Raw genomic sequence first — 22,995 nt, 5'->3', positions numbered from 1 at the left:
TATATAGTGCCCTGTAAACATATGGCAAATAGTTCAATATAGGTATCATTGAGATGAGCGAATCACTCGGAAATTTGTTTTGAGAATATTTGCGCAAATTTGTGAATATTTGTGAATGGAATACAAACATATCTCAATAATACAGGCACACAATAGTAGCTACAATAGTGGGACTATTACAAACTAACAGTTTTTTCAAGAGCTGTTGCATAGAGAGTGTTAGGAATGTGACTTTGCGCCCCTCGGTCCGTGCCGGGCGACCGAGGAAGCGCTGAGTTCTGTCTGTGTTTTTTGCATCTGTCTGTCTGAATTGTGTCTTTGCCAGCCACAGCTTAGCCTGTCAGACTTCTGGCAGTGCAGGGGTTACTGCACTGCTGGACCTGCTCAGCTAAGCTTGGTGCTGGGATCAGGACTGGTCCAATCAGCTGCCGGACCCAGTCCTGATCCTGGGTGAATAGCAGCAGGCTCATTTCCCTGCTGACTATTAGGGTACAAACCCACACACCGTATAGGCAACAAATACGCAACAAATACGCAGCAGATTTGATGGTGAAGATTTGATGCTGTGTTCAGTTATTTAGATCTAATCCTCTGCGTATTTGCTGCGTGTTTGCTGCGTATCGCAACAGTAAATACGCTGCGTATACGGTGTGTGGGTTTATACCCTTAGAGTTTACTCGCCTGCTCAGCTCCCTGTCCCTTCTCTCTGTGCTCTGTATTCCTGACCATTATTGCCAACCTTGATTGCTTATTGCTGCCAGCCCAGACCTCTTGCTAGTGACCCCGACTATTCTCCTGCTTACTGTTTTGTACTACGCCGCCCGACTGTTGCTGACCTTGTTTGTCTGACATCTCTTATTGTGTTTGTTTGTCTGTCAGTGTTCTGTGTCCCACATATTGAGAGTAGGGAACGTCTTTGCGTCCACAGTCGCCTAGGACTGTCTTGTGGCAATTAGGCAGAGTCAGTGGGCGGGGTCAGCTTAGGGCTCACTGTCCGTGTCTTGTCAGACTGCCTTTTGCCATACCCGACGCTAACAGAATAGTAAGCCCAAAAATATCTATTTGAGTCACCAAGCATTATGGACCCTATGATAGCTCTGGTTGAGCAAATGAATGGTCTCAACCAGCTTGTGCAATGTGTGCAGCAGCTAGAGTCTTTCCTGGGCCAGAATGCTGTGTTATCTGCTACTGTTTCCCCAGAACCTCCAGTGCAGCTTCCTGAAAGGTTCAAAGGTGATAGAAAGGCCTTTCGGACCTTTACAGTGGGGTGCAAAGTGTTTTTTCATCTGCGCCCTCGCTCATCTGGAGACAAGAACCAAAGATTGAACATTATCATATCCCTGCTACAAAGTCCGTCACAAGAGTGGGCTTTTTCTTTACCCCCTGACTCTTTAGAACTGACCTCAGTAGACCAGTTTTTCACAGCCTTAGGGCTGTTATATGGTGACCCTGACTGAACAGTGGTAGCTGAAAAACAGTTGACCTCCTTAAGACAGGGCAATTGACCAGTGGAGGAGTATTGTGCCGAGTCACGCTAGTAGTGCGTTCCATCCGGGTGAAATGATCCTGCGCTTAGATGCCAAATTAAGCAGGGGCTGTCGGATGGCATTAAGGATGCCTGGACAGGTCATCCAGATCCTCCTACCCTTAAACAGGCCATGAATTTGGCCATATGTATCGACCATATACTCTGTGACAGACATGGGGAGAAAGTAGGCTCTGACCTTTCTAAAACCTTTGTCTCCTACTCTGTCAAAAACTCTGTTGCTATCCCTGCTATTCCTGAATGGATGAGCCCATTCAGCTGGGAAGATTGGATGATAGGACCAGACGTGAACTCCGGAGACGCAACGGTCTATGTTACTATTGTAGTGACAGTGGCCATTACACCAATTTCTGCCACAAGTGTCCCAAGCAGCAAGAAAACCAGCTCCTGGATCATTGGCCTTCAGGTGACTCCCAGGAAAGTCACTTGAGCGCACAGGTACACTCTGGTGAAATCAATATTTTAAGTTCTGCTGGACCTGTCTTTCCTGTGAATTTAACATGTTCTTCTGCCCGTCCTGTCAGTAAGCCTGTTCTCCATGCCATGGACTCTTCTTCAGATGAATGGGAGTCAGATGTCAATTTTTTTTTACTGAAGATGAGTCCTGTGAGGGTCCTGAGGCCCCTCATAAGAGGGGTGGTTACTGTTAGGGATGTGACTTCGCGCCCCTCCATCCGTGCTGGGCGACCGAGGAAGCGCTGAATTCTGTCTGTGTTTTTTGCATCTGTCTGTCTGAATTGTGTGTTTATTTGCCAGCCAGTAAAAGTCGTGGGTCAGCACATCCAGTAAAAGTTTCGTCTTTTATTTCTTATTCCATTAAAATAGACATATAGGCAGATACAAAAATAAGAAAGGTACACATCTAACGCTTTTCTGGCTATTCGCCCTTAATCATAGATGAATTGTACATAGGTACTGTATGCTGGGATAAATATAGGGGAAATAAGCATATAATCCCTCCCATGCTACACCTGAATCGCATTGCTTTCCTCATAGACATTTAAAGTGAAAAGACATGAAAAAACACACATAAAGTGCACAGTGCCAAATTTCAAAAAAATATACAAAAGATTTTACAAAAATACAAAACACATATTAATAATTCATAATGAAATCCAGTCTATGATTGAGTCCTTTAGGAGATGAAGAATCCAACATAAGAATCCAATATCCTTCACGGTTTAAAAGTTTCTCTTTTTTGGATGTAAAACTGACAGCTGATTTGGATAAAATAGAAACATAATTATAGAAAACCTACTGCTGGAAATACTGTTCTTAGGGCTGATTCCTGCCACCCTGTTCATACTATTCGTAGCCTGCTGGTGGGGGAATTCGTGCGCATGCGCAGAAATTGCTCCTCCTTGCAAGGCTACGAGGCAGAGTCTGCCAATCAAAAAAACGAGGTTATAGAGATGATAATATTGTTAGAGCACATGATAATACACAAATGCGAGATCGTAAAGATGTCCTATACAGTAAACGACAATCTTCCACTGACTATTCAAGAAAGCCCACGTTTGTCGCTATGTATTCACGGCAATTTTCTGACATACGGGACATTATTGAAAGGTTTTTAACTGTATTGTATCAAGATGGTACAAATAGTACAAGGTGGTTGTAACTTATCTACCAGACGTCCTCAAGACACATTCTGTTAACCCCACATGGTTAAATACCAAGGGCAATTTCAAATGTGGAGGGGTAAAATGTAATTGCTGTAAAAACATTAAACAAACCAAATTACAAATAAGGTAGACAATACAGAATACAAAATCAAAAGTTATGTGAACTGTAATACCACTAGGTTAATTTATTATGTATTCTGTACTGCATGTGAAATTGGTTATGTAGGTTGCACTAGCCATAGGTTAAAAGACCGTTTACGTAAACATATCTATGGTGCTACACATGTGAACGCCAAAAATCCATCAAATGTGGCTAAACATTTTTCTCTAGTTCATGCAGGAGATGTTTCATCACTTTCTATCATGGGCATAGAGAGAGTTTTTTGCCCGGATCGTGGAGGTGATGGGAAACAGAAACTTTTAAACCGTGAAGGATATTGGATTCTTATGTTGCTTTTTTTAAATTACATTTTATGTATAAACTTTATTATTTTCTTTAAAAATTCATCAGCCGTTGGCTGCATTACACAGTGCTATTACACGTAGTGATGCGCAGTTGGAGTCCGCTGATTTTAGGTCAGGACCAAAAGACACGATCAGCCGATGATCGTATCTTTGTTACACCAAGCGAAAATCTGCCAGATTGGCCTGATTTGGCAGATCATTGCTCTGTGTAATAGGGCTCTAACTCTTAGGGTGCCTTTATCTGACAGATTTTTTTAAGCCAAAGCCATCAATGGATTTGAAAAGAGGAGAAATCAGTCTTTATGACCTGTTCTCTGTTTTTTCTCTGTCTATTTCTGGCTTTGGCTTCAACAATCTGTCAGCTAAATCTCTTTGTGTAAAGGCACAATAAGGCTAGATTCACACAGGTAGGATCCGCAACGGCTTCTACGCTGCAAATTCACAGTGAAATCAGCTGCGGATCCTATGCCGATGACTTTGAATGACAATTCATACTTGCAGGGGGATTTACATCAAGGATTGCTAGTCCCCGCCGCAGCCACTGATTGATGCCGGGAAGATGCCTGGCGCCCCCTGATGCTCCGGCCGGCCGGGGGGGGGGGGGGGGATGTAAATGGCACTGTCACGTATATAATCACAGAGGGATGTAAATTCCGCTGCGAGTATGTATTCGCATTGAAAGTCATCGGCATAGGATCCGCAGAGGATTTCGCTGCAAATTCGCACCGTGTAATCTGCTGCGGATCCGTCCTGTGTGAATGAAGCCTAAAACCTAAAGTCTTCAGTTACCTGCACATAGCAGAGATACTTTATCTTAAAGAGGAGCAATCTGAGAGACCCGCTCCCAAGCAAAAACACCTTAAGGGACATTTTTTTAAAGGCCTCATACGAGTAAATAAAGCCCCACCCCCTTTTTATTGGCTGGATTTAAAAAGAGGCGCACACCTCATAGTAAACCTGGCCGGCCTTGCGCCCGCTGCAGGTTCTGCTCAACAAATCTTCCAACAGATGTAGATTTGTATCATGATTTATGCCTGCGAGCACTCCTCTGCCTCACCTTTCCGTGACCCCACTGCCATCAGGGAGTCGGAGATACGTTAGGCGTACGCAAGGGGCCCAATGATAATAGATGTCCTCTCTTGTAATCAAAAATTATACCCTGTGACCTGTATTCCTGTTGTTGCATCTTAAAGAACTTTCAAGTAAAAGCAAACGTTTTCCAGTTTCCGTCTTATTCCGTGTGCTTGATGCAACTTGCAACACATTGTAAAACAGGGGTAACTGCTTGTATTATGGAAGTGTGTGTTGGGATCCTGGGAAGGCTAGCATACTACTCAGGCCCCTCAACAATAGCCGCAGCAGTAACACTACACCTGCTAGCTGTGCATATAACATCCTGGAGACCCCTCGGTCACCACACTGTGAAGCTGGTAAATCACTTTTACGAAGACAAAAAAGGTTTTTTTAAGGATTTTTTAATTTGCTGAGGAAGGAAGGGAAAGTATATTGGGGAAGGGGTGAGGATATCAGGGAAGGGGTTAAGATATAGGGTGAGGGGTTTTTTTTTTTACATTTTTATTTGCAGAAGGGGGAAGGGTGAGGATATTGGGGAAGGGGTGAAGACATAGAGGGTCAGGGTACTGGATGGTGGCTGCTAGGCTCTCTTCAGCTTTATATGCTGGTTTGTTCTTTTCTGTTAATATAAAAAATTCAGACATTTCAGTGAAATACTAAACATCAATATAGAGAAGAAGAAGCGAAACCCTGGAATCCCATTACTCACGGTTTGGTCCTGAATAGTATAGCACCGCAAATCACGGCAGCTACCAGGAACAGGAGCGTGGTGGAAATACAGGCGGTGGCGATAATGATGATTTTATTTTGCTCCTTCATTGCTGTGTCCATGTTTTTAAAGTTGTTGTCAATTTTATCTGGAGAGAGAATGTATTATAGTTAATTTATAGAGCCCTGGAGATCCGACCACTATAAAGACACATGATGAATCTGACTTTACAATTGTATCACTAACCAGCAAGGATAGCAATGTCATGAGCCGGGGGAGAAGGTGATGCAGGAGATGTTGCTGCTGGTGACTTCAAACCTGAAAGAAACAGAGACATTCATAGTGGAAATGCAATATCTGGCGCACTGGTCATTTTCTGGCATAGAGGCCCCACTTGCAAACACCTGTTTTGCGTATAATTTATGCTCTCTGGGGATGGGGCGTAAAGGGGGGTTCAGCAGCACGCAGAGGGGCATGGCCTCTATGTTTGGAGCATTTAACATTTTTCCGGTGGATAAGAAAACCAATGCCAGTGGAGCCAGGTAGGTTTAACTGGGTGTGCATACTGGTGCACACTGGATTTATAAAGAGGCTTTGTGCCTCTACATAATCCAGCAATCCTCAACACTGTGGGAACATTTTTAAGCCAGGCAAAAAAAAAATGCTGGACTTAATAAATATCTACCACAGTATTAGAGGAAATTCACATCAGATCTTGATCTGGCGGCCATAGGTATGAATGATGGGACATGTTTTGTCTCTGTTGATGCATCCTGCAGAATACAGACATATTCACCTTCATTATCAGGACCGAGTGAAGTGGTGTCTGGTAATTCTGAAATATAAAACAGAGGAGTGTTTAATAAATAAACAACAACAAAAAAAAAAACATTAAAACCTACTGCCTAATATTACATTGGAGCTCTGCCCTGCTCTACAGCAGTATACAGTTATACTCACCTTCATATTCTGATGGATCTGGAGTCATTGCTGGTATTTCTGAGACATAAAAAAAGAAGTTTAATAAAAATTACAAAAAAAAAAAATGTAATATTAAAGTGTCCTGCATCATATTGTGGTGCTCCACCCTTTGTATATAAAACATCTTTGCATGAGAGAACACAGATACAGAAGGATACACTTATACTCACCATCATCGTTCGGTACAGGAGTCATTGTTGGTATTTCTGAGAAGAAAAAAAAGTTTGGTATTTAATGAAAAAACAAACAAACCTCATAGTATAAAAAGGAATCAGGTACATTGTGTTAACATTTTTATATGAATAGACCAGTGCCGGTGCGGGGATGCCAGTGCCGCAGTCCTTTTTTTGGACCGCCGCACGCTGCTGGTCCAGCTTGAAGCACGTCCGCCCCTAGTGTGACAAAGCCCCCTCCCCTCTGTGACTCAGCTTCAATGGAGCCATGCCACAGAGGAGAGGAGTTTTGTCGCACTGGAGGCTGTCGGGCCCACCTCCATTGCTTCAGGCCAGGCCGCTTGCCTGGGAACAGACCAGCACCGTGCGGGGGAACCAAGCGGCGATTCAACAAAAGGACCGCAGCACTGGCATCCCTGAGCTGTTGCCGGTCTGTTCATATAAAAGACTTAAAGCAATGTGCGTGATGGTAAATTCACTTTAAAGGGGTAGTCCACCCAAAAAAAATTTCTTTCAAATCAACTGGTGCCATAAAGTGCCAGAGATTTGTAATTCACTTCTATTAAAAAATCTTAAGTCTTCCAGTACTTATTAGCTGCTGTATGTCCAGCAGGAAGTGGTGTTTTCTTTCCTGTCTTACCCAGTGCTCTCTGTTGCCTCCTCTGTCCATGTCAGGAACTGTCCAAAGCAGGAGCAAATCCCCATAGAAAACCCCTCCTGCTCTCCAGACTGGAAATAATACAACTTCCTGTTGGGCATACAGCAGCTGATAAGTACTGGAAGGCTTGGAATTTTTAATAGAAGTAAATTACAAATCTCTGTCACTTCATGGCAGCAGTTGATTTTAAAGAAAATTTTTTGGGTTGGACTACCCCTTTAAAGCCTCCTATATAGTATTGTGTTTATATAAAACATGTTTGAATGAGCAAACACAAATACAACAGGATGCAGACATACTCACCTTCATAGTCAGGTAAACGAGTCATTGTCTGTAATTCTGAGATGTAAAGAAAAAAAGAGTAATGTTTAATATTAATAATAATAATCATCATCATCATCAACCATAACATTAATAATAAGCTGTAACATTAAAGTCACCTGCCCCCCTCCCCTGCAAAATAGCAGGATAAAGTCATACTCACCCACATTGTTTAGTTCAGGTACAGGAGTCTTTCTTGGTATCTCTGAGGGGAAAATAAATAAATAAATATATATATAAAGCCAAAAAATCATGAAATTAAAACCTCCTGTTTAATATTGTACTCACCATCATAGTCCTGTACAGATAAAGGTGCTACTGTCTGTAATTCTGGGATATAAAAAAAAAAGTGATGTTTCATTAACAAAATAGGTACAGTAACAAGAACATTAAAGTCTCCAGTGTAAAATTGTGTTGGAGCACCCAAAACATCTCTGACCTGCTCTACAACAGAATACTGTCATACTCACCTTCATAGTCAGCTGGTTCTGGAGTCAATTCAGGGGATTCTGAGATTTAATAAAAACAAAAAAGTCATATTAAAGCCTCTTTTAAAGGATGTTTCTCCATCCTGTGTCCATAAAACATGTTTTATAGAAAAGAGAAGACAAAGCAGGGTACGGTCATATTTACCGTCACAGTCCGGTTCAGGTGTCATTGTTGGTATTTCTGAGAAAGAAAAGAAAAAAAATCATTTGATATTTAAATAAAAAACCCTCATAATATTCATGCCTCCTGTATAATATTGTTTCTCCATCTGGTGTCTATGAAACATGTTTGGATGAGTTAACACAGACACAGCAGGAAATAGTCATACTTACCATCATAGTCCACTACAGGTGGTGTCATGGTCTGTAATTCTGAGATGTAAAGAAAAATAGAGTAATATTTGTTATTAATATTAATAATAAAAGAAATGGCTATAACAGCAAAATACAGTCATACTCACCTGTATTGTCTACTGGTTCAGGTAAAGGTGTTTTTATTTCTAAAATATAAAAAAATATGTTTAATATTTAATTAAAACAGAAAAGTTATATTAAAGCCTCCTTTTAATATTGTGTTTCTTCTTCCTTTTTCTGCAAAACATGTCAGGATGGAAGGACATAGATATAGAAGGATATAGTCATACTCACCTTCAAAGTCTGCTGGTTTAGGTGGAGATGCCATTGTTGGTATTTCTGTGATACAAAAAAAATTTCGATACTTAATTAAAAACAAAACAAAAAAAAACTTATAATATTATATCCTCCTGCCTAAAGTTTCTATAAGACATGTTATGATCGGAGAACACAGATACAGCAGGATACTGTCATACTCACCGTCATAGTCCGGTAAAATTGTCATTGTCTGTAATTCTGAGATGTAAAGAAAAAAAGTGTAATGCTTAATAATAATAATAATAATAATAATAATAATAATAGCTATTACATTAGTCACATGCCTAATATTGCATTCGAGCACCCAAAACCTCTTTGCCTTGCTCAACAGCAGGATACAGTCATTCTCACCTTGAGATTCAGGTTCAGGTATCGGTGTCGTTCTTGGTGTTTCTGAGATATAAAAAAAAGTTTGATATTTATTAAAAACAAAAGTAAAAACTCATAATATTAAAGCCTCCTCCCTAATAATGTATTGGAGAACTCAAGACATCCTTGACTTGCTCTAAAGGAGGATATAGTCATACTCACCTTCATTGTCTAAGTTGGGTAAATTGGTCACTATCGGTAATTCTGAGATAAAAACAGAAAAAAAATTATGTCTAATAAAATAAAAACCACTAGCTATAACATTAAAGCCTCCAGCCTTGTTTCACCAAGAAAGGCTCTGACCAGGAAACACAAGATGAGATGAGAGCTGGGATGTGAGCAGATGGTGCTACAGTCCTCACCCCCCACTCACATCAATGAGTCTTCAACACATCTGCCCCAGTCCCTGCTTCTCTTTCCTTGATCTACAAGTGGTGGGTACTGATCACTATATACCGAGAACACTCCACAACAAAAACATTATGAGAAGAGATTTACTGAGTCTGTTATGAGCATGTGGGCTGACTAAGTGGGAGGAGCAGGAGGAGAGGTCTGACAAGGGGGAGGGGAATAGTCTATATGGGAGAGCCCCAGCCTACGGAGGATGCAAAATAAGGGGCCTCAGATAAAGGGGGACAGTGGCATGAACACAGATAAGGGAAAGGGGGTAAGAAGCGGGCCCCAAACTATAGCAAAGGAGCAAAAGGAGGAGCCCAGCTGAAAGGGGGAGGGAAAAAAGGAGGAGCCAAGCTAAGGGTAAGAGGGTGAAATGAGGGGCCAAGCTAAGGGGAAGGGCTGGGAGGAGGGGTCCAACTAAAGGGGAGGGGTAAGAGGAGGGGCCAAGCAAAAAGGGAAGGGTGAGAGGAAGAGCCCAGCTAAAGGTAATGGGTAAGAGGAAGATCCCAACTAAAGAGGAGGAGTAAAAGAAAGGGCCCAGTTAAACTGGATGGGCAAGAGGAGGAGCTCAACTAAAGGGGAGAGGAAGAGAAGGAGTAGGTGCCTTCCTAACATCAGGTAGTCTGATGTGTGAATAGTAAAACATCATGTGATATATTACCGTCATTGTCAGTGAGGAATGAGCGAGTCTGCTCGGCCACAGTGGTAAAAGCGGAAACCTTGTCTATAAGAGATAAAGAGAAAAGAAGCCATTAAATCAGCAGGAAATCCATCCGAGGGCCATGCTGAATATTCAGTCATCCTCCGGCTCATCCCCTGCATCCCTGTGCACTCACCAGCCCCGCTGTGTATCAGAAGTCTCTGTTTTATGTTATATCCATTAGTCCGTCCTAGAAGAACAAAGACATAGTAGTTATCAGATTCTATACACTCTATTAAATCTGTGTAAAATATATCTCATATTCACAGTTTCTATTCTGTATATAGTGCTATTGTATGTTTACAGCCTGTATATAGTGCTATTGTATATGCATAGCCTGTATATAGTGCTACTGTATATGTATGGATTGTATATAGTCTTATAGCATATGTATAGACTGTATATAGCGCTACTGTACATGTATAGAATGTATAAAGCATATATATATATATATATAGACTGTAAATAGTGCTATTGTATAAGTATACACTGTATAAAGTGGCATTCTATATGTATAGCCTGTATATCATTCTATTGTATATGTAAAGTATTTATTGTATATAATGCTATTGTATAGTGTTTATGTATAGCCCGTATATAATGCGATTGTATATGTATAGCCAGTATACAGAGATATTGTATATATATATAGCCTGTATATATTGCTAGTATATATGTACAGTATAGTCTGTGTATAGTGCTAGTGTATATGTATAGGCTCTAAATAGTGCTATAGTATTAGTGACACCAATCCCCTTCATGGATATTACTGGAGACCCCCGAGAAGATTTGCTATTAGGGATACTGTATAGAATACTAGTAAGAATACCTGGAATAGGCCGTCCTGATGAGAAACTTAGCAAAGACATTCCAAGTAAATAAAGCAGCAAAGCTGCTCCTCGTCCTTGGAAAGCCATGGTAAGTGTGAGGAAATCTCACCAGGCAGAAGACTATAGAACACGAGTCTGTTATGATGTCATCACATATATGTCACCACATGGAAGATTTCATTATCACATGCTGCAGGGGGGAGAGCATTCCAGCTGATGACTGACTTATTGTGTCCATGATGCAACATAGTGGTATTAGCTCTGTGGCTCCCCCTACAGTTACAGGCAGATATCACCTGCTCTTGTTTACTCCTTTAGGACATAGAGATTCTTGGGTAGATTTATCAAACATGCTGTAAAGTGAAACTGGCTCAGTTGCCTCTAGCAACCAATCAGATTCCACCTTTCATTCCTCACAGGCTCTTTGTAAAATGAAAGGTGGAATCTGATTGGTTGCTAGGGGCAACTGAGCCAGTTTCACTTTACACCATATTTGATAAATCTCCCCCTCTGTGTATAATTTCGAGATTTTATCACAGCTCTGTTAAAGTCTATGGCAAAATAGCTGCCTGCCGTTACATTGTTTGCACAGACCTACATTGTCCTATAGACTTTAATGGAGCACAATAGATGATTGAAGATATATATAATATTTTACATAAAAAAAAGCATATTAGGTATCACTATGTGGGTAATCGTCCAATTTACTAATATATAATGTTACTGATCCAGCACGGTGAGCCGCATTTGTGGAAAATATAACAAATTAATTTTCTTTGTCACATAAAATTTTTTGAAAACTCCCATTTACACCAAGGTGTCAGCGATTATAACTATTTGTCTGACTTTGATTGGGCTGCTGGGGAGTCCCTCCCCCCTTTCTTCCTATTGGTGGGCCCCTCCCCCTTCTTCCACATTGGTGGCCCCTCCCCCTTCCTCCACATTGGTGGACCCCTCCCCCTTCCTCCCCATTGGTGGGCCCCTGAACAGGTGACTTCCTGTTTACCCTCTCCAGGCCCCATATACATTACTCCAGCACTGCTGCACACTCCTGTCACCTGGTCACTCACTGCCTCTGTATAGTGAGTTGTATACGGCGAGCAAGTGACCATGGTGACAGACAGTAGCATGTAGTGTGCAACCACAACCCCCTCTCCTCTCCCCAGGGTCCCTCCCCCACTTCCTATCCATTCCCAAAGGGCCCCATTGCAGCAGCCATGACAGTCTGCCTCTAACAGTAAAATATCCTGCTGTTTGGTGTCACCCTTCCTATTGAGCTCCCAAAGAAATCCCCCCCACACACCCTCTTCCTCCCTCAGACCAGACCAGACTAGACAAGCCTCCTGCTTCAGCGTGCATCCCCCTGGTCAGGACAGGAAGAGAGGGCAGCAGGGAATCTGCAGACACTGCCACATACATCTCTTACAGACCCGCACCTGCTCTTATGAAGGCTAAGTATAGTAATGTGTATATGTGTGTCATGTAAACAGTGTGTACAATATCGATATGTGTAAGGTGTGTCTGTATATGTATGATATTTATATATTGCCGGCACTCTATGTTATACACATTTGCAATTTGTGTCTATATGTGGGTGTGGGGTGTATATTATATGCTATTATATATGTTTTATGTGCTTTAGGCCCTGGACATGCCCACAATAATGTTATATTACACAGTCATGTCACCATAAAGGGGTTATGCTCACCATTATAGAGGAGCGAATTGAAGCATTCTGCTCATCATGCCCACCCCAGCCCCTCATCATTCCCTAGCCCTTGGGTGAAGCAGCAGTACACCAGTGATGGCACATACAGGTATAATACACCAGTGATGGCACATACAGGTATAATACACCAGTGATGGCACATGCAAGTATAATACACCAGTGATATCACATACAGGTATAATACACCTGTGATGTCACATACAGGTATAATACACCAGTGATGGCACATACAGGTATAATACACCAGTGATGGCAAATACAGGTATACTACAACAGTGATGTCACATACAAGTATAATACACCAGTGATGGCACATTCAGGTATAATAGACCAGTGATGGCACATACAGGTATAATACACCAGTGATGGCACATACAAGTATAATACACCAGTGATGGCACATACAGGTATAATACACCAGTGATGTCACATGCAGGTATAATATACCAGTGGTGTCACATAAAAGTGTAATACACCAGCGATGGCACATACAAGTATAATACACCAGTGATGGCATATACAAGTATAATACACCAGTGATGGCACATATAGGTATAATACACCAGTGATGTCACATACAGGTATAATACACCAGTGATGTCACATACAGGTATAATACACCAGTGATGGCACATACAAGTATAATACACCAGTGATGGCACATACAAGTATAATACACCAGTGATGGCACATACAGGTATAATACACCAGTGATGGCACATATAGGTATAATACACCAGTGATGTCACATACAGGTATAATACACCAGTGATATCACATAAAAGTATAATACACCAGTGATGGCACATACAAGTATAATACACCAGTGATGGCACATACAAGTATAATACACCAGTGATGGCACCTATAGGTATTAAAATACACCAGTGATGGCACATACAAGTATAATACAACAGTGATGTCACATACAAGCATAATACACCAGTGATGGTACATACAAGTATAATACACCTGTGATGGTACATACAAGTATAATACACCTGTGATGGCACATATAAGTATAATACACCAGTGATGTCACATACAGGTATAATACACCAGTGATGTCACATACAGGTATAATACACCAGTGATGGTACATACAAGTATAATACACCTGTGATGGCACATATAAGTATAATACACCAGTGATGTCACATACAAGTATAATACACCAGTGATGGTACATACAAGTATAATACTCCTGTGATGGCACATATAAGTATAATACACCAGTGATGTCACATACAAGTATAATACACCAGTGATGTCACATACCAGTATAATACACCAGCGATGTCACATACTGTATGAATATAATACACTATCGATGTCACATATAAGTATATTACACCAGTGATATCACTTACAGGTATAATACAGGTAATACAAATTATATAACTTTTAATTTATTTGACTACTTTTTTTTTTACTTAAAAATAAATAAATAAATGTACTGAAATTGCTCATTTTTGCACCATGATCTGTAGTTTTTAATCAAACCACACTTTATGTGACTTTCTGATCTCTTTTGATTCTAGTTTGTCTGAGATGTGATGTCAAATCGGCAACTTTGCACTTTGACGTCATTTGTGTTTATGCCATTTATCATGAGAGATCAAGAATACCGAATATCAAATGGTACCAGATTTACCAACATTGTGCCCATGGCGCATGCAGGGCCAATCCTAGGAGTGTGCGACCTGTGTGATCACTGATACCTATTATTAAAGGGGTATTCCACTGAAACGTAACGTTTGATATGTTGCTTCCCATGGTTATTCTCCTTCCACCAGTTCTGAGCTGCTGCTTTCTGCTAAACACATAAAAATCTGTGTGTGATCCTTTCTCTCTGTCTCCCTTTCCCCCCTTTAATATCTGAGACAGTAATATGAACAAGTCCCCGTCTCGCTTTATCTGCAACATTGTAGCTTCTTTACATAATGGGAGGATTAATCACAGTGACCTCAGATTAATTATCCTGGCATTACCAAGATATAGTTATATAGTTAGTTACATAGTTAATACGGTTGAAAAAAGACACATGTCCATCAAGTTCAACTAAGGAGGGGATGGATACAGATGTTGCAGATAAAGCCAGCCAGGGACAGCTGTCTCAGAAGGGAGGGGGGAGGAGGGGGAGTCAGAGAGTACCGCTCACTCACAGATTTTTCTGTTTTCGCAGAAAGCAGCAGCTCGGGACTGGGGGAAGGATACTGAATAGATAATAACAAGTTTGGAATGATTTGTTAATCTCACTATGGGCAGCAACATACTTAAAGTCATGTTTGAGCGAAAACCCCTTTAAACAGGGCTCACTGATTGACAACGCAATAAGCCATAGACGTGCTGATGTATCGACTTCGTTGCACATCAGAGCAGAGAGGAACAGAGCAGGAAAGGAGACTGGAGTATGAGGGTTTTTTATTTTGTTTTTGCACAGTGGGGGCTGCATGGGGAGGGGGCTAATACTAAACGATGGCTGCAAGGGAAGATCTGATAAAATGGGTACCTGGAGGGCTGATACCATGTAGGGGCTGAAGTGAAGCATGGGGGGTGTCTTTGTTTCAGATGGGGGGAGTGTCTGCCTCTACTTAGTCGTGCACCCCACCCGTCCTACCCTGGTCGTTATTTGTTTGTCAGTATTAGTTGGATCCTGCATACGGGGGGGGGGGGGGGGGGCTTGAGGTGGGAGCCTGATACTATATAAGGCAGTAGGGGGGTGGGGGACTGATACTAAATTGTGGCTGCAGGGGTGAACTGATTAAATGGGGCCTGGGGGGCTGATACTATATGGGGGCTGGGGGGGGGGATGTTACATGGAGGCTACAGGGAGTAGGGGGGCTGATATATGTTGGCTGCAGTTGGTTTATTAAAAGGGGCTGCAGGGGCAAGAAGAGACTGATACTGTATGGACATGGCATAGTGGGGCTAATAGCATATGTGGGGGCTTCACAGTGTAGAAGTGCAGATACCATATGGGGCTGTGCGGGGAAGGGTAGGGCTTATACCATATGGTGGATGCAGAGTGGATGCTAATACAATGTTGGAGCAGCACATGAAGGTTTATACTATTTGAAGGCTGCAGAGAGGGGTCTCATACCATGTTGGGGTGCACACAGTCCCTTCTATATAGGGCCCTTCTTCTTCTTCTTATTATTATTATTATTACATAGGGGCACACCAAAAAGCAAATTCCACACATCTACCCTAAGGGTGGTCCTGCATAGATTACCTGTACCAATGCAGAATGCCAAGTATTATTCTACAAAGAGAAATAGGGACAAAAGGAATATTTAGGGGCTCATGCATTAACATGTTTGTACTTCTGCCTTATATGTGTGTGGCTGTCAGCGCAATCTCACTGTTTGGGTACGATCAGCTCTCGGCTATCGGGCTAGAGGTGAGACTGTAGTGAATTACAATGGTACGTGGTTGCCTTCACCTCCGTTTAATATCAGGTATGTTAATTCACTAATTGCAAATTGTCACAGTCTCTAGTGAATAATTGTTGCTCTTGATAGCCGAGAGCTGATCGTACCCAAACAGTGAGATTGGGCTGACAGCCACACACATATAAGGCAGAAGCCGTGGTCATAGATACAGTGTTGCATCTCATCAATAACCCCAAGATCGTAGAGAGCAACAACTGTCCATGAGAGACTGCAATTAAATTGAGTGAATTAACATACCTGAAATTAAACGGAGGTGATGTTAACCCCGTATTATCGTAATTCACCACAGTCTCGCCTCTAGTGCGTGCATTATACCCACAATAGGCAGTCACTGTGCCGACATATCAATAAGCAAACAAGGTACACCTATTTTAATAAGAGCACTGTAAATACACATCACTGGGAAACATTTTTTTTTTTTTTAAAGTATCAATAAAAGCTAAGTCTTAACTTTTGGGGAAATAAAGGTATTATGCCCATGGCAATAATGTGAAACAATAAAGAAGTACCTCCCAAAAGGTCGGGATCACTGTCCCTACCTAATAATGAGTTTTTTTGGTGCATCATTTATCAATATAAAATTGTAATTTCTCCATTTTTGTGCCAGGAGGGGTGTGGTTTTAAATTGGATACTTTTTTAGGCTGATTTATCATATGCAGTTTTTTAAATTTTTGTGCAAAAAATTGCACAGCAGCAGCACTCCACTGCTACCATTGCTTAGATATTTTAGCCAAGCTGTTTTAGGTAAATATTGCACAAAATTTTACATAAAAATGATCAAGACACTTGCACCTAATGATAGTTTTTCTGTGCTGCAGTTATAACATTTTTTGCAGCTTATAATAAGTACCCTCTGCTAAAAAAAAAAAAAAAAGTTTTGCATGATACAGGTCCCCCTATATGTTTTGTACCTTATATCAGGGTCTCTAACATCTGGGTTATCTGGGTCTCCAGGAAGAGGAACCTGTGACACGTGATGCTAAGCATCCTCACTTAACCCCCTGAGGGCTAGACTGTTTTCTACTTACTGTGCTGAGCGCACTGCATTTGCCCCAGCAAGCAAGGGGTTTAATTGACTTAAAGAGGTTTTCCAAGATTATTAACCTAGTCTAAAAAACTGTATATTTATGTTAGGAGGGTTATTCTGAGGTCAAGTTACAATTGAACTCACTCTTATTAATCCTCCTAGTATTAGAAAGAAGCTACAATGTTGCAGATAATGCTAGTCAGGGACTTGTATAAATCAGCTGTCTCAGAAGGCAGGGGGGAGAAGTGACAGACAGAGATCACACACAGAGTTTTGTGTTTTCAGCAGAAAGCAGCAGCTCAGAACTGGGGGAAGGAGACTGAAATGATAATAATAACAAGTGTGGAATAAATTGTTAGTCTCACTAAGGGCAGCAACATATGAAAAGTTATGTTTCAGTGGAATACACCTTAAGGCTGGGTTCACACTACGTATATTTCAGTCAGTATATGTATATTTCAGTCAGTATATTTCAGTCAGTATTGCAACCAAAACCAGGAGTGGATTAAAACCACAGAAAGGATCTGTTCACACAATCTTGAAATTGAGTGGATGGCTTCCATATAACAGTAAATAACGGCCGTTGTTCTAAAATAACAGCAAATATTTGCCATTATATGGCGGCCATCCACTCAATTTCAACATTGTGTGAACAGAGCCTTTCTGTGTTTTTAATCCACTCCTGGTTTTGGTTGCAATACTGACTGAAATATACTGACTGAAATATACATATACTGACGTTGTGTGAACGCAGCCTAAGGCTATGTTCACACAACGTAAGTAAAGTATTATCCACGGTCATTGTTGGTGATTTGCAACACAGCTGTGATTAATACTTCACTTACATTGTGCTGCAGCTAGAGGAAATCCCGACTGGAGTGTATACACATAGTATACACTCTTGACGGGATCGCTAGCGGCCCCGCAAAAACTGACATTCATTAAATAGTAGCCACAGAAAACCTGTCAGTTCACACAATGGAGCGTGTGAACTGACACAGCTGGAACTGCAGTACCGTCCGGGATGAATTTCACTGACACCGGATGTTCTGTGACACGGCCGGGTCACAGAATGGCCAGTGTCTTCTGTCCTGTGAACCCGGCCCATAACTGTTTGTTTATATTCTGTTCTGTCAGTTTCCTTACAAAGCACTTCTAGTGGCCTGAAGCGGAACTGCAGTGTATACTTGTTACAGGCAAAATGCAGTTTTTTTTTTGTAATGACAATTTTATTGGATTTTGAACAAAGCATTACAAACATAAAATTGTAACAGTACAAATTCCAGTGTGATCAATGCAAATAATTTATATATATATAGAAGGGCTTTGTTAAGACTTTTTTCTGCTAAGTTTAAAATGACGTTGTCACTTTGAATTTAAGATGATGTCCGTCATTACGCTGTTTTGTCTAGATGACTATCCAACAGGTTATCTTGGTGGTTTTGGACAACTGGAGTAAAGGCTGTTAAATGCAAACTTTTTGCCAAAATGCAAACAATTTTTATATAACATCAATCACTGTAATTTAAAGCCTAGTCATATGTATGCAAAAATCACTCCATGTAGAATTTTCTAATGCTCATGCAGCAAATAATAATAAAAATAAATCAATAAATAAATAATAAAAAATGTTTGATTTTGGACAGTACCATAGAAGATAAGATAGTTATGCATTTTTCCCTGTGTACTTCTGATACCCAGTAGGGGCATAACCCCTTTTTTGCCGAAATAAGTGCAAATCTAAAATCAATAAAACCTTATTGAATTTATAAAAGCATTGCTTCTAAGAAATAACATCCCTAACATAATGTACTCAATAGTGTAACATAAGGCCCTACTAAGGTTCAAGGACAAGGAAAGTGTGTGAAGTTTAAAGTGACTCTGTACCCACAATCTGACCCCCCCAAACTGCTTGTACCGTCAGATAGCTGCTTTTAATCCAAGATCTGTCCTGGGGTCCGTTCGGCAGGTGATGCAGTTCATGTCATAAAAAAACAACTTCTAAACTGGCAGCCCTGTGCCCTTTGGCCGTGGCTTACATTGTGTATGCATTAGGCTGGCACACCCTCTCTGTCCCTCCTTATCATTAGGAATGCTCCAGGCAGATTGCCTCCTATTCGTCAGCTGTGTGAGCCCGGCACATGGGCTGGATCGTTAAGCCCCCTGTGTAGTTTTCACTGCAGAGGAATAGGAAAAATGGTGAAGAGGGCGGGGAGCAGGGACAGAGAGGTTGTGCTAGCCTAATGCATACACAAACTAAGCCCCGGCCAAAGGGCACGGGGCTGCCAGTTTAAAAGTTGTTTTTTAGGACAATAACTGCATCACCTGCCGAACAGACCCAAGGACAAATCTTGGATTAAAAGCAGCTATCTGAAGGTACAAGAGGTTTGGGGAAGTCAGATTGTGGGTACAGAGTCGCTTTAGCATCTATACTTGCAAAGTCAGCTCAATATGTAATAAAAGATCATACTGAACAGTGGGTGAGTTTACACCTGAATGAATATATATATATATATATATATATATATATATATATATTACAATGCCTGAATGACTAACAAGATACTATTTTATATTAGCAAAAGCACAGTGATAGTGATGTACAAGTTGAATGACACCTACCTGCCTGATTACCGGCTGTTCTGGCCAATAATTGTTTAGTCTAATGGCACATGCTGATGGTGGTCTTTCAACATGTTGAGAGCCCAAGATTTGTGCAACCGACGATCTGCAGCATGTATGCGGTCTGCGTGTAACAGGAGCAGCAGCAGCAGACCACCGCTATAATGGGCTTACAATATAAGCGTTGTTTGAGTGGCCCCTCCTGCTGCTCCCCACTCGCTGTCTGTGCATGCAATAGCACAGTCAGCTAACGGTGAATGAGGGGAAAGTGAGCACTGAGCTCACAGGTCGGCACTTGCTTCCCGAACATTATCGGGCTGTGTAATACGGCCTTAATCTAATGGTCATCAAATCTTGCTATCTGTGACAAAACTGTATACTTGGTAGAGGATACATCTTGGTGATATATTGAAGTCCAGAGGCCAAGACTGGTATTTATCAAGTGGCAGCAATTTCATTCTATAGTTTCTTCAAAGTAGCTGCTTATGAGTACAGCTCCCATAAGTAAGCTGCATAGTTACTGTTTCCATACAACGTCGGAAGAAGGAATAAGTGGTGATGACAGAGAACTGGAAGGTTCTAGACTCTGAGCTTCGGGGTGCCAAAGAAAATTAGTATTATTTTCATTGCACCCTTAGCAAAATATAAAAAAATTAGGATGCCGGAAAAACCCTTTCACATATAAATATAACTAGAATTATATGTAGAAGCAGCGCAGGTGCTAAGAACAAAGCTTTAGTTTAGGCATTACATAAAGCAAATACTTTTTCTAGCCATGAATTATAAAGTCCTATTAAGTTACATGGTGATCTGCCCACATTACATATTCTGGCCCCTCTTTTTTCTCAACAGGACTTTTGTTAGTGCCCCATGAACCTCTTTATTTCTCAAACTATAAATTATTGGGTTTAACATAGGAGTAATGATTCCATACAGAACAGGAACTACACGATCTTGATCCAGGGAATAAGTCGATGTAGGCCGAATGTATGTAAACACAATGGTTCCATAATAAAGTGTGACCACTACCAGGTGAGAGGCGCATGTGGAAAAGGCTTTTTGTCTCCCTGTTGTTGTCCTAATTTTTAAAATTGCTTTAAATATAAAAATATAGGACAATATTGTTAACATGAAAGATCCTAGGATTACTGACCCCCCAGCAGTATATACCACAACTTCATTAATAGTAGTGTCCGCACAGGAGAGTGCAAGAAGTGGGGGGATGTCACAGAAAAAATGGTTGAGGGACTTAGACCTGCAAAAAGGTAACCGAAATGTGAAGACTGTGTGAGCGAGAGAATTCAGAAGGCCAATGATCCAACATACTGCAGCAAGTATAGTGCACATCTTCCAACTCATGACTTCGGTATAGCGCAGTGGCATGCAGATAGCCACATAGCGATCACCTGCCATAGCAGCAAGCAGGACGCATTCAATCCCACCAAAAGATATAAAGGAATATAATTGTGCAACACAACCAAAGAAGGAGATACGTTTCACATCAGACAAAAAGTCCTGAAGAAGTTTAGGAACGGTGGAAGTGGTATAGCACATGTCTACAATAGAAAGGTTACATAAGAAGAAGTACATTGGAGACTGAAGAGCTGACGACAGAGTAATAATAATCACCATCAGAGAATTGCCTAAAACTGTTATCACATAAACCACTAAGAAGAACACAAAGAGGATCAGTTCACTCTTAGCATTATTAGTCAGTCCAAGCAGGGTAAATTCATAGACCAACGTGGTGTGGTTGTTTGCCATGCATCTGCCTGAGTATTCCTACTAGAAAAGATATACTGTCATTAAATATGAATTTTACATACGGTACTTTACAATTAGTATAATACACCATTTTTTTCAGTAGTAAAAAAAGAAAGTATTACTCTAAAGCACTGATAACCTATTTATGTGTATAATCTATAGCTTATAAGCCTTATGTCTCTTAAATTACTTTGGATAATACTGCGCATATATGTATATGAACATGCTATATATGTTTTCTTACCTGACAGAAGAAAATAACACATTAACATAAGTTTTATACAGTATGTTATGTATGTTAGCTCTACAGATCAATGCAGTGTTACCTCCTAGATTATATTGTGCCTTACGCTTCTAACTGACAGCAGTACAATGGTATTGTGAGAGAGCGTTATATTTATAGTCATCTGTGCTTCCAACAGGGATTACCTGTCTTATTATACCTTGTGAATGTGAATAATAAAGTCATTGGTTGGGTAATACCTTCCATAGATAATTAAAAATACACCTTACAATTCTATCTATAAAAAAATGTAACTTGTTTAACTTCTATTTTATTTGACAGCTTTTAAAAAATTTAAATAAAAAAAAAGTTTATTACCATCCCTATAACGCTTTTTTCCTTTGGTCTATGGGGCTATGTGAGGTGTCATCTTTTGTGCCATGATTTGTACTTTATATGGAATATTTGTTTGTGTATATGCAATTTTTTGATCACTTTTTATCACAATTTTTCTGAATTTGATGTGACCCCCTCTAAACTCCCCTAGCTGCACCAGGACATACATTTACGCCCTTGGTCGTCGAAGGGTTAAAGTTTACCTGTCATTTTTTTTTAAAAGTTTTAATATGTCATAGAGATGTGTCTAAATTCTTGTTCAGTCTTGGTCTGAGTGTTCAGATCCATACCAATCGGAAGAACAAGCCAGTAGCAGACCACTCTAAGCCTGATCCTCTCCTGATTGCCTATGTAAGCCTATGCAGCCCAATTGATATCACATGACACAGAGCCAGTAGAGGGTGTGCTGCAGCACGGTCCTCTCCCCCTCATTCTCATGATCGGCTACCAGCAGCACTCATTTGAACCCTGTAGTGCCTAGAACAGCCAGTTGATGATGCAAGCAGTAATGCAGTGTCCCATAGTGGGTGTGCCACTGCTGTTTCTAACATGTGTAGGCCGTGTTTCCCACCATTAGATGTCACTGTATTCTATGTACTACTTGGCACAGCTGAAGAAAAGTTTACCTAAAGGGTTAACCACCTATGTGACCTGCTGCACATATTTTTCTGTGTCTGCCACTGCCTGGGACACTGACTAATGGTACTTTTACACGGAGCGATAATTCGCACGATTAACGATTTTGAATGAACAATGTTTTTTTTATAACGA

General features: G+C 40.8%; 2 protein-coding genes across 2 annotated transcripts; both read right to left on the bottom strand.

Moving 5' to 3' along the window:
• Positions 1 to 5,133: 5,133 nt before the first annotated feature.
• On the bottom strand, positions 5,134 to 11,110 carry LOC138787043 (putative uncharacterized protein DDB_G0290521). The gene is made up of 20 exons (XM_069964145.1): positions 11,007 to 11,110; positions 10,314 to 10,367; positions 10,139 to 10,201; positions 9,244 to 9,285; positions 9,064 to 9,105; positions 8,875 to 8,910; positions 8,689 to 8,733; positions 8,502 to 8,540; positions 8,374 to 8,412; positions 8,186 to 8,221; positions 8,023 to 8,061; positions 7,841 to 7,882; positions 7,716 to 7,757; positions 7,535 to 7,570; positions 6,571 to 6,606; positions 6,380 to 6,418; positions 6,216 to 6,254; positions 5,666 to 5,737; positions 5,420 to 5,567; positions 5,134 to 5,329 (listed from the first exon to the last, which is right to left on the bottom strand). Exons 1-20 carry the CDS (start codon positions 11,092 to 11,094, stop codon positions 5,308 to 5,310), a joined length of 999 nt encoding a protein of 332 aa, XP_069820246.1. The 5' UTR covers positions 11,095 to 11,110; the 3' UTR covers positions 5,134 to 5,307.
• A 9,550-nt stretch (positions 11,111 to 20,660) lies between these two features.
• On the bottom strand, positions 20,661 to 21,605 carry LOC138786454 (olfactory receptor 5V1-like). Its single transcript, XM_069963442.1, has one exon. It carries the CDS (start codon positions 21,603 to 21,605, stop codon positions 20,661 to 20,663), a length of 945 nt encoding a protein of 314 aa, XP_069819543.1.
• Positions 21,606 to 22,995: the final 1,390 nt, after the last annotated feature.

Source organism: Dendropsophus ebraccatus, chromosome 3 (assembly GCF_027789765.1).
Source record: "Dendropsophus ebraccatus isolate aDenEbr1 chromosome 3, aDenEbr1.pat, whole genome shotgun sequence".
Taxonomy (NCBI): domain Eukaryota; kingdom Metazoa; phylum Chordata; class Amphibia; order Anura; family Hylidae; genus Dendropsophus; species Dendropsophus ebraccatus.
The sequence above is the reverse complement of the archived record's forward strand: the minus strand, read 5'-3'. Positions and strand labels throughout refer to the sequence as shown.